The 12360-nt window shown below is 47.0% G+C and overlaps 1 protein-coding gene across 2 annotated transcripts in view; it reads left to right on the plus strand.

Moving 5' to 3' along the window:
• Positions 1-12360, plus strand: part of BSN (bassoon presynaptic cytomatrix protein) — a 277532-nt gene that overhangs the window by 21984 nt on the left and 243188 nt on the right. The window contains exon 2 of one of the 2 annotated variants that reach the window (XM_056525259.1): positions 4629-4701. The exons of the other annotated variant lie outside the window; for it this stretch is intronic. Within the exon in view, the coding sequence (XP_056381234.1) occupies positions 4679-4701 (23 nt within the window). The 5' untranslated portion in view covers positions 4629-4678. The remainder of the gene's footprint in view (positions 1-4628; positions 4702-12360) is intronic. 2 annotated transcript variants of the gene reach the window in all.

Raw genomic sequence — 12360 nt, forward strand, 5'->3', positions numbered from 1 at the left:
CCTGCCACAGCCACAGTCCAGTCCTTCTTTGCTGAGGTCCGTAGTGTCTTCGAGGAGCCAGCCCGAGCTTCTTCTGCCGAGACTGCCCTGCTGAACCTGGTCCAGGGTAATTCTTCAGTGGGCGAGTACGCCATCCAATTTCGTACTCTTGCTTCCGAATTATCATGGAATAACGAGGCTCTCTGCGCGACCTTTAAAAAAGGCCTATCCAGTCGCATCAAGGATGTGCTGGCCGCACGAGAGATTCCTGCCAACCTGCAAGAACTTATCCATTTGGCCACCCGCATTGACATGCGTTTTTCTGAGAGACATCAAGAGCTCCGCCTGGAAAAAGACTTAGATCTCTGGGCACCTCTCCCACAGTATCCGCTGCAATCTACGCCTGGGCCTCCCGCCGAGGAGGCCATGCAAGTGGATCGGTCTCGCCTGACCCAGGAAGAGAGGAATCGCCGTAGGGAAGAAAATCTTTGTCTGTACTGTGCCAGTACCGAGCATTTCTTGGTGGATTGCCCTATTCGTCCTCCACGTCTGGGAAACGCACGCACGCACCCAGCTCACGTGGGTGTGGCGTCTCTTGGTTCAAAGTCTGCTTCTCCACGTCTCACGGTGCCCGTGCGGATTTCTTCTTCAGCCAACTCCTCCCTCTCAGCCGTGGCCTGCTTGGACTCTGGTGCCTCTGGGAATTTTGTTCTGGATTCTTTTGTGAACAAATTCCGCATCCCGGTGACCCGTCTCGTCAAGCCGCTCTACATTTCCGCGGTCAACGGAGTCAGATTGGATTGCACCGTGCGTTACCGCACAGAACCCCTCTTGATGTGCATTGGACCCCACCACGAAAGGATTGAATTTTTCGTCCTCCCCAACTGCACCTCTGAGGTCCTCCTCGGTCTGCCTTGGCTCCAGCTTCATTCTCCCACCCTCGACTGGACCACCGGGGAGATCAAGAACTGGGACTCTGCTTGCCACAAGAGATGCCTCTCCCCCCCTCCCAGTCCCGTCAGGCAAGCCTCAGTGCCTCCTCATGGCCCACGTCCTTGTCTCACCCTGCCCCGTGCCAAGCTTCACCCTCTGCCCTCCCTCCCCATTCCCACTCCTGCTGTACTGCCTGCCTTTGAGGAAACCCTCCATTCACTCCCGGTGTCCTCGTCCCAGGTAAAGCACTTGTCGGACAAAAAAAGGGGGAGACCTAGGGGGGGGGGTACTGTTACGCCTAGCGCTCCGGGTCCCCGCTCCTCCCCGGAGCGCTCACGGCGTCTCTCTCCCTGCAGCGCCCCTGTCAGTCCCGCTGACCGGGAGCGCTGCACTGACATGGCCGTCGGGGATGCGATTCGCACAGCGGGACGCGCCCGCTCGCGAATCGCGTCCCAGGTCACTTACCCGTCCCGGGCCCCTCCTGTCATGTGCTGGCGCGCGCGGCTCCGCTCTCTAGGGCGCGCGCGCGCGCCAGCTCTCTGAGACTTAAAGGGCCAGTGCACCAATGATTGGTGCCTGGCCCAATTAGCTTAATTGGCTTCCACCTGCTCCCTGGCTATATCTGATCACCTCCCCTGCACTCCCTGGCCGGATCTTGTTGCCTTGTGCCAGTGAAAGCGTTTAGTGTTGTCCAAGCCTGTGTTACCTGAACCCTTGCTATCCATCTTGACTACGAACCTTGCCGCCTGCCCCCGACCTTCTGCTACGTCTGACCTTGCCTCTGCCTAGTCCTTCTGTCCCACGCCTTCTCAGCAGTCAGCGAGGTTGAGCCGTTGCTAGTGGATACGACCTGGTTGCTACTGCCGTAGCAAGACCATCCCGCTTTGCGGCGGGCTCTGGTGAACACCAGTAGCCTCTTAGAACCGGTCCACCAGCACGGTCCACGCCAATCCCTCGCTGACACAGAGGATCCACTACCTGTAAGCCGAATCGTGACAACATGTTCTTTCTTCACGCGGAAAGGAATTCAGCTTCGGAATTCGGCGAGCGGAATTTCTGCAGTGTGAACTGGACAGCGGAAGAAACATTAAAGTCAATGGGCAGAGGAGATGCGTATTAATTTGGAGCAGAGAATTCAAGAGGAATTACTCAAGTAAATTCCTCTTGAAATACACAGTGTGAATGCACCCAGAGTCCTTTTGGTGATTTGCAAACACCAGGCAGCCTTTCATTTGTCTTTTACAGAGGAGAGGCTTCTTTATGGCCACTCTGCAATAAAGTCCAGTGATGTTTCAGTGATGGAGCAAGCAAAGAAAGCTCCAGTGCACCAAGAAGTCCATAAAATTACTGGCTTTATTGAACCCAATGGTCACCGTGGCAGATGGGATAAAATAGGCTCAAGGAGCTGCTCAGATCCCACACGTGTGCAACAGGTCATTAGGGAATGCAATGAGAGTTCTAGTGCTTCAAGAAGTCCATAAAATCTGTTTATTGAATTCTTTTAAAAGCAGGGTTGTACAAATGTCATAGTAAGAAACATCATGTTTCATCAGGTTGCCTTTTTGTCAAGAGCTTGTTCTTGACTAAGGGGTAACCCCCGAAACACGTTGAGCTTATTACTCCTGTATGACATTTGTACAACAATGAAGCCAGGGATTGTATATACTTCTTAGAGCAGTAGAACTTTGCCTTTTCTATTGAGCCGTGTGGGATCTGAGCAGCATCTGGAGTCTACTGTTCTTTTTCTGAGCAGACAACTCCTATTTTTTTTGATGTTGCAGTGATGGTTGACCTTCTAGAAGTGTATCCCATCTGCCAGCGTTGCCATTGGTTTCTTAGTCATCTCACTTACCAAGGCCCTTCTCCCCCTTCTTCCATTTAAGAATTTTAGAGGCCATTGTGCTCCTGGGAACTTTCAATGCAGCAAAAATCTTTTTGTACCTTTCTCTAGGTCTGTGGCTATATACAATCCTGTCTCTGAACTCTACAGGCATTTGTTTCTACCTCCTGGCCTGGTTTCTGCTCTGACATGCATTGTCAGCTGTGAGACTTCCTATAGACAGGGCTGTGTCTTTCCACATAATGTCCAATCATCTGAATTGACCACAGGTGACTCCAATCAAGGTGTAGGAATATCTCAAAGATGACATATAGAGGAATAGTCATCTATTCCAATCAGATCACGTCTTTCATTTTTCCTGTGGATAGGGGATAAGTTAATTTTGGCTGAAGTTCTCCTTTAAGAAGCAGCTTGACAGTGATCTCTACTGCTTGTGAGAGCTAATGGAGGAACATGTTACAAGGTGTCATGCTGAAGCTGCATCCCATGGGAGGTGTAGGTGTGAGTTAAAGGGTAGAAGTTCTGTGTCATCGATTGCTGTACTTAGATAGTACTCATAGCATGTATAGTGATGAGACCCCACCCTCTGTCTCTGTAGAATTATTATAAGAAATGTAGGCTGCATTACATTGGTATTTTTTATGTGATAGAGAGGCCGAAGGCACTGCTTTTGTGGTTATAGCTCTTTATGTGGCCTGACCAGGTATGTAGACTGGCTTTGGCTCCCCTGTAATGCTTGTTAATGGATGTGACGTTCTAGCATAGTCATGTTGTTTTCTTGTAGATAAACATAAAGGCAATTTCTATACAAAAACCCAACTGATGGAGCGATTCCCTGGGAAGGTCCTGCTAATTATATGCTAATATATGGTAATGTAATTGTTGTAGAGACTGGTGCCTGCAGATGGCCTTAGTTTCATGACACTGACTGAAGCTTCTTTTTCTGAGTGGACCCCCGGGAGAGAAGGAGGGATTCGTGACCGATTAATCCCAGCATGCTACATGATAAACCCAATGAAAATAATGATGACAGAAGGTCACTTTCACATTTTTCAGATTCGTACTGACACTTTTCTTTTTCCGTCATTGTATGTTTGATATAAAGAGGTGATGTTTTTTCTGATGATGGCGTTTTTTGGTCTGCTGGAGCTCTGAAAGACATGACCACACAGCTACATTGTATTTTAATTTTACTATGTCCAAAAGCACAATTTTTACACCATTATTAATTAGGGTCAGGAACAGAAGAATTCACACTATGGTTGACTTGCTGGGCATAATGTAGTGCTTACAGACTGTGCAGAATCAAATATAATAAGTATATTTATATAGCGCCAACATATTCTGAAGCTTTTTACAAATTAGAGGGCTACATGTACATAGAAAATCAAAGATCATGTAGTGACAAACTAATGCAAACAATAGGAGAGTGGGCCCTTCAGTCTATAAAGAAATGGGGGAAACCAATGTACTTGTAAAAAGTAAAAAGTGCTTGTTTTGTACAAGAGTCCAGCCATGCACTCTATTCATTGTCTATGGGAGAGCCAGAAAGACTGGAGAAAGTGATACGTTTACATTTTATGCTATAGTAAATGGACAACCAGTGCCCAGGGACAGGGTTGAGGTGCTGGTATAATAGCAGAGCAGAAAGATGACCCTGACTGCTGCCTTCAGGATAGATTTAGACAGAGAATTTGGTGAGGGAAAGATAGATTAGTACTAAATTACTTTAAAGGGAATCCGTCAGATGCAATTCACATTCCAAACTGCTGACACTGTTCGAAGTGGCGTTGCTAGGGGGAGTGACACGACTAAGCGAAAAGTAATCCTGCATTGGTGTCACACCAGCCACTCATCACTGCCTCTACATCCACAGATACAGTACAGTACAATGGTGGAGCGGTCGTGGTCACTATTCACCTTCGTATGCTTGTGGGAATGGGAATTAGGTAAGTATTATTGTTCTTATTTCTATTCTGTCAGGGGCACCATTTGGTTGGCAAAGGGGGCATTATTACAACATGAGGGCACAGGACAGGGGACATTATTATTCTTATTATATGTGGGGGCACAGGGCAGGTAGCAATATTATATGTGGGGGGGGGGGCACAGGAAAGAGGGCATTATTATATGTGGGAGCCCAGGACAGGGGGCATAATTACAACTTGGGGGCACAGCATAGGGGGCTTTATTATATGTGTAGTGCATTGGACAGGGGACATTATTATTATATGTAGGGGTGAAAGGAGCAATATTACATTTTTGGGGAAATTGGACAGGAGACATTATTATTATATGTGGAGGGTTCAGGGGTCATTATTACAACTTGGGGGCACTGGACAGGAGGCATTATTACTATATGTGGGGGACACAGGACAGGGGACATATACGTGGTGCGCACAGGAGGCATTATTTAAACTTGGAGGCACAGGGCAGGGGGCATTATTACTATATATGGGGAGCACAGAACAAGGCATTATTACTATATATGGGGGGGGGGCATTTTTACCACTTGGGGGCAGAGGCAGGGGAAACTATTATGATATAGGGGCACAGGACAAAAACCACTTGGCACAGGGTGTGTTATTACTGTATAGTATGTAGTCATGGGGGGGGAAGTATTACTCTATGGAGGTACAGGAGACATTATTACTACATGGAGGCACTGGGGGACATTACATGGGCGCATGGAGAATTATTACTGAATGGCAGTATTGGGGCATTATTTGTGAACAGGATCACAGTAGAAGCATTATTAGTGAGTGGGGGGCTCGGTGGGGACTTATTAGTGTGGACATTATTATGTATATTACTAGCTTAGTACCCAGCGTTGCCCTGATTTTCCTATCTAATCCTTTTGAGAGAAGAAAAGAAACAAAGGAGGAAGCTTTTGTCCTCCTTTTTTCCTTTTTTACCCCGTCCTCATTTTCCAACCCCATATCCCGTCCTCATATCCCAACATTTTATCCCATCCTCATATCCCGTCCTCATATCCTGACATAATATTTTGTCCCTATATCCCTACCTCATAGCCTGTCTTCATATGACGTCCTCATATCCTGTACTCATATCCCAACCTCATATCCTGTCTTCAAATCCCGACCTCATATACCAGCCCCATATCCTGTTCTCATATCTCATCCTCATATGCCATCCTTATATCCTGACCTCATATGCCGTCCTCATATTCCAGTCTCAGGTTGCGTGGCTTTGTGGGTGGGATTTGAAAGCCAGACCGATGGACAAAAAGGGTAGAAAATAAAAGGGGTGTGACTTAAAGGATAGGGGATACGTTTTAGATCGCAGGGGGTCCGAGCGCTGGGGCCCCCACGATCTCTTGTATGGAGCCCCTGTGCTGTAGCACAGGAGCAAGTCACGCCCCCACCCAAAGCGGAGGCCGCCACGCCCCCTCCATATAGTTCTATGGGAGACCCGTTCAGCAATCTTCGGCTCTTCCATAGAGCTTTATGGACGGGGCGTGGCGGCCTCTGCTTTAGGCGGGGGTCGTGATGTGTTCCTGTGCTACATCACAGGGGCTCCATACAGGAGATTGCGGGGGGCCCCAGCGCTCGAACCCCCCGCGATCTAAAACGTATCCCCTATCCGAAAGATAGGGGATACGTTTTTAAACGTGAGACTTGTCCTTTAATGGGTGGGCATGGCTTTGCGAGATGGAGTGTGGATTGTGGAGAGGGTGTAGCTTGCCAGCCAGACTGACGCATTCACCAGGTGATGCAGAGCGGAGCTTGTGGAGTGAGGTACTGGAAGTCCAATATACTTGCATGGGACTTGAAACTAAAAAACCCATCCTTCACATAAGGGGGTAGGTTATGGTTAATTTAACTATCTTTTTATTTGACATATAAGTAATATGTGACCAAGTATTATTGAAATATCTCTAGTTTTATGGAAGTTATGCTGTAACATACATTTACCGTAGACTTACATGGGACTTTTACACAGAAGTGACCAAGAATTATCGAAATATCTCCAGCCGTACGGATGTTATGCTGGAACATACATTTCCTATAGATTTGCATTAGACTCCGACACTCGAAAATGAGGGTAGGTTAGGGTTAAGTAAGTAGTGGACATATAAGTAACATGCAACCGAGTATTATCGAAAATCTCCAGCTGTTTGAAAGTTATGCCGTAACATACCGTATATTTCCCCTACACTTGTATGGGACTTTAACCCTCAGAGTTTTTTCCTCTTGACATTTTAAAAATCATAACCCTTTAAATTTTGCACCTACAGACTCACATGATGGCTTGATTTTTGCGCCACCAATTGTACTTTCTAATGACATTAGTCATTTTACCAAAAAGTCTATGATGAAACCAAAAAAATCTATATTTGTGGGACCAAATTGAAAAAAAAACACCATTTTGTAACTTTTGGGGGCTTCTGTTTCTACGCAGTGCACTTTTCGGTAGAAATGACACTGTATCTCTATTCTGTAGGTCCATATGATTAAAATGATACCCAACTTATATAGGTTTGAATGTGTTTTACTTCTGGGGAAAATTATAACTGTTTGCACGAAAATTAGTACATTTAAAAATGTCCCTTCTGACCCCTATAACTTTTATATTTTTCTGCATACAGGGTGGTATGAGGGCTACTTTTTTGTTCCGTGGTCTTTAGTTTTTATCGGTATCATTATTGTTTTGATGTGACTTTTGTGATCGCTTTTTATACATTTTTTTATGGTATACAAAGTGACCAAAAATATTCACGTGTACGTAAAAAATTTTACATGTACGCCATTGACCGTGTGGTTTAATTAACATTATATTTTTATAGTTTGAACATTTACGCACACGGTGATATCACATATGTTTTATTTTTGTTTATTAACTTTTTATTTCCACTTTTTTTTACACATTTATATCAGCCATAGGGGACTATAGCATGCAATCTTCTGATTGCATATACTGATCAATGCTATGCCATAGCATAGCCACTGATCAGTGTTATCGGCGCTCCATTGCTCCAGCCTGTATCTCAGGCATGGAGCAATCAATCACTGATCGGACGCCGAGGAAGGTTTTTACATTTTAACTGAAAACTACCACATTTTCTGTGGAAAACTTAGTAAAAATGTTGTTTTTTTGTGAAAATGTCAGGGACATGCCCCTTTTTTGGGTTTTCTCAAAAAAAAAGGAGAGTTGGTCGGTTGTTTTTCAATTCTGGCGCCAACTCTGGCGCAGACAGAATTTCTGGCACAATGCAACAGAATCTGGCGCACAACCTGACAAAACATGTCGGGTTTGAAATAGGGCTGGGCGGTATACCCCCCCCCAATTAATCAGCCCAGCACTGTCCCCATCGGGGTAAATACTCACATGTCACCCACAAGCGCTGTCCTCCTCTTCCTCCTGTTTGTTGCGGCCACCGGCACTGACACTCTATACTGTGCGGTATCCCTATGGCCGGGCTGCAAAAAATAAACAAAATTAACTTTAATACCGTTAAATACAGTTATATACCTTGGAACCGCCAATGAATAAGAAAAGAGAAAGTAAACAACTCTGATCAGACAAGATGTAACATTTTACCTGTTGGGGACGGAGGGTGTACCTGTACGCCCTCCACCCACTCCGCATCATAGCGGGTCGGGCCCACTGATCGCGGTGCCGTGCGCTATTAACCGCAGTGTTTAAAGTTGAACGTTGCGTCTAAAGTGAAAGTAAAACGTTCCCGGTTAGCTCAGGGGGTTGTTCAGGATAGCCGAGGCGAAATCGCGGCATCTCGAACAGCTCTAGGACAGCAGGATCGGTGTGCGCAGTGTTATAGCCCCCTATGGGAGCTATAACACTGGAGAAAAATTTTTTTAAAAAAAAGTGAATAAAAATCATTTAACCCCTTCCCTAATAAAAGTTTGAATCAACCCCCTTTTCCCATTTAAAAAAACTGTGTAAATAAAAAAAACATATGTGATATCGCAAATGTGGAAATGTCCGAATTATAAAAATATATTGTTTTAAACCGCACGGTCAATGGCGTATGCGCAAAAAAAAAATTCTAAAGTCCAAAATAGCATATTTTTGGTCACTTTTTATTTCATGGAAAAATAAAAAAGTTATAGGGGTCAGAAGATGACAATTTTAAACGGATACATTTTCCTGCATGTAGTTATGATTTTTTCCAGAAGTACGACAAATTCAAACCTATATACAGTGGGGATCAAAAGTTTGGGCACCCCAGGTAAAAATGTGTATTCATGTGCATAAAGAAGCCAAGGAAAGATGGAAAAATCTCCAAAAGGCATCAAATTACAGATTAAACAATAATAGATTCTTATAATATGGCAACAAAAGTTAGATTTTATTTCTATCATTTACACTTTAACAGAAAACAAAAAAATGGTGTCTGCAAAAGTTTGGGCACCCTGCAGAGTTAATATCTTGTACTGCCCCCTTTGGCAAGTAGCCAGCCAAGAGTCTTTCAATTCTTGTTTGAGGTAGTGTGAGCCCATTCTTCCTTACAAAAGTCTTCCAGTTCTTTGAGATTTCTGGGCTGTCTGTCATGCACTGCTCTTGTAAGGTCTATCCATAGATTTTCAATCATGTTGAGGTCAGGAGTGTTACGCCGAGCGCTCCGGGTCCCCGCTCCTCCCTGGAGCGCTCGCAGCATCCTCGCATTTGCAGCGCCCCGGTCAGACCTGCTGACCGGGTGCGCTGCAATATCCCTCTCAGCCGGGATGCGATTCGCGATGCGGGAGGCGCCCGCTCGCGATGCGCATCCCGGCTCCCGTACCTGACTCGTTCCCCGTCTGTCTTGTCCCGCCGCGCGCGGCCCCGCTCCTTAGGGCGCGCGCGCGCCGGGTCTCTGCTATTTAAAGGGCCACTGCGCCACTGATTGGTGCAGCAGGCTTAATCAGTGTGTTCACCTGTGCACTCCCTACTTATACCTCACTTCCCCTGCACTCCCTCGCCGGATCTTGTTGCCATTGTGCCAGTGAAAGCGTTTCCTTGTTTGTTCCTAGCCTGTGTTCCAGACCTCCTGCCGTTGCCCCTGACTACGATCCTTGCTGCCTGCCCTGACCTTCTGCTACGTCCGACCTTGCTCTTGTCTACTCCCTTGTACCGCGCCTATCTTCAGCAGTCAGAGAGGTTGAGCCGTTGCTGGTGGATACGACCTGGTTGCTACCGCCGCTGCAAGACCATCCCGCTTTGCGGCGGGCTCTGGTGAATACCAGTAGCAACTTAGAACCGGTCCACCAACACGGTCCACGCCAATCCCTCTCTGGCACAGAGGATCCACCTCCAGCCAGCCGAATCGTGACAGTAGATCCGGCCATGGATCCCGCTGAAGTCCCACTGCCAGTTGTCGCCGACCTCACCACGGTGGTCGCCCAGCAGTCGCAACAGATAGCGCAACAAGGCCACCAGCTGTCTCAACTGACCGTGATGCTACAGCAGCTATTACCTCAGCTCCAGCAACCATCTCCTCCGCCAGCTCCTGCACCTCCTCCGCAGCGAGTGGCCGCTTCCGGCCTACGATTATCCTTGCCGGATAAATTTGATTGGGACTCTAAGTTTTGCCGTGGTTTTCTTTCGCAATGTTCCCTGCACTTGGAGTTTCCTACTGAAAGGTCTAAGGTGGCTTTCGTAGTCAGCCTTCTGTCTGGGAAAGCTCTGTCATGGGCCACACCGCTCTGGGACCGCAATGACCCTGTCACTGCCTCTGTACACTCCTTCTTCACGGAGATCCGAAGTGTCTTTGAGGAACCTGCCCGAGCCTCTTCTGCTGAGACTGCCCTGCTGAACCTGGTCCAGGGTAATTCTTCTGTTGGCGAGTACGCCATCCAATTCCGTACTCTTGCCTCCGAATTATCCTGGAATAATGAGGCCCTCTGCGCGACCTTTAAAAAAGGCCTATCCAGCAACATTAAAGATGTGCTGGCCGCAGGAGAAATTCCTGCTAACCTGCATGAACTTATTCATCTTGCCACCCGCATTGACATGCGTTTTTCCGAAAGGCGTCAGGAGCTCCGCCAGGATATGGACTTTGTTCGCACGAGGCGGTTTCTCTCCTCGGCTCCTCTCTCCTCTGGTCCTCTGCAATCCGTTCCTGTGCCTCCCGCCGTGGAGGCTATGCAAGTTGACCGGTCTCGCTTGACACCTCAAGAGAGGACACGACGCCGCATGGAGAATCTATGCCTGTACTGTGCCGGTACCGAACACTTCTTGAAAGATTGTCCTATCCGTCCTCCCCGCCTGGAAAGACGTATGCTGACTCCGCATAAAGGTGAGACAGTTCTTGATGTCAACTCTGCTGCTCCACGCCTTACTGTGCCTGTGCGGATATCTTCCTCTACCTTCTCCTTCTCTGCTATGGCCTTCTTGGATTCCGGATCTGCAGGAAATTTTATTTTGGCCTCTCTCATCAACAGGTTCAACATTCCGGTGACCAGTCTCGCCAGACCCCTCTACATCAATTCTGTCAACAACGAAAGATTGGACTGTACCGTGCGTTACCGCACGGAACCTCTCCTAATGTGCATCGGACCTCATCACGAAAAAATTGAATTTTTGGTCCTCTCCAACTGCACTTCTGAAATTCTTCTTGGATTACCGTGGCTTCAACGCCATTCCCCAACCCTTGATTGGTCCACAGGAGAAATCAAGAACTGGGGTACTTCTTGTCACAAGGACTGTCTTAAACCGGTTCCCAGTACTCCTTGCCGTGACCCTGTGGTTGCCCCTGTATCCGGTCTTCCTAAGGCTTATATGGACTATGCTGACGTTTTTTGCAAAAAGCAAGCTGAGACTTTACCTCCTCACAGGCCTTATGACTGTCCTATTGACCTCCTCCCGGGTACTACTCCACCCCGGGGCAGAATCTATCCTCTGTCTGCTCCAGAGACTCTTGCCATGTCGGAGTACATCCAGGAGAATTTAAAAAAGGGGTTTATCCGCAAGTCCTCCTCCCCTGCCGGAGCTGGATTTTTTTTTGTGTCCAAAAAAGATGGCTCCCTACGTCCTTGCATTGATTACCGCGGACTTAATAAAATCACGGTAAAAAAACGCTACCCCTTACCTCTTATCTCGGAACTCTTTGATCGCTTACAAGGTGCCCACATCTTTACCAAACTGGACTTAAGAGGTGCTTATAATCTCATCCGCATCAGAGAGGGGGACGAATGGAAGACTGCATTTAACACCAGAGATGGACACTTTGAGTATCTGGTCATGCCCTTTGGCCTTTGCAACGCCCCTGCCGTCTTCCAAGACTTTGTTAATGAAATTTTTCATGATCTCCTATATTCCTGTGTTGTGGTTTATCTGGACGATATTCTGATTTTTTCTACCAACTTAGAAGAACACCGCCAGCATGTCCGCATGGTTCTTCAGAGACGACGGGACAATCAACTTTATGCCAAAATGGAGAAATGTCTCTTTGAATGTCAATCTCTTCCTTTCCTAGGATACTTGGTCTCTGGCCAGGGACTACAAATGGACCCAGATAAACTCTCTGCCGTCTTAGATTGGCCACGCCCCTCCGGACTCCGTGCAATCCAACGTTTTTTGGGGTTCGCCAATTATTACAGACAGTTTATTCCACACTTTTCCACTATTGTGGCTCCTATCGTGGCTTT

The sequence above is a fragment of the Hyla sarda genome, chromosome 6, assembly GCF_029499605.1.
Source record: "Hyla sarda isolate aHylSar1 chromosome 6, aHylSar1.hap1, whole genome shotgun sequence".
Classification (NCBI taxonomy): Eukaryota; Metazoa; Chordata; class Amphibia; order Anura; family Hylidae; genus Hyla; species Hyla sarda.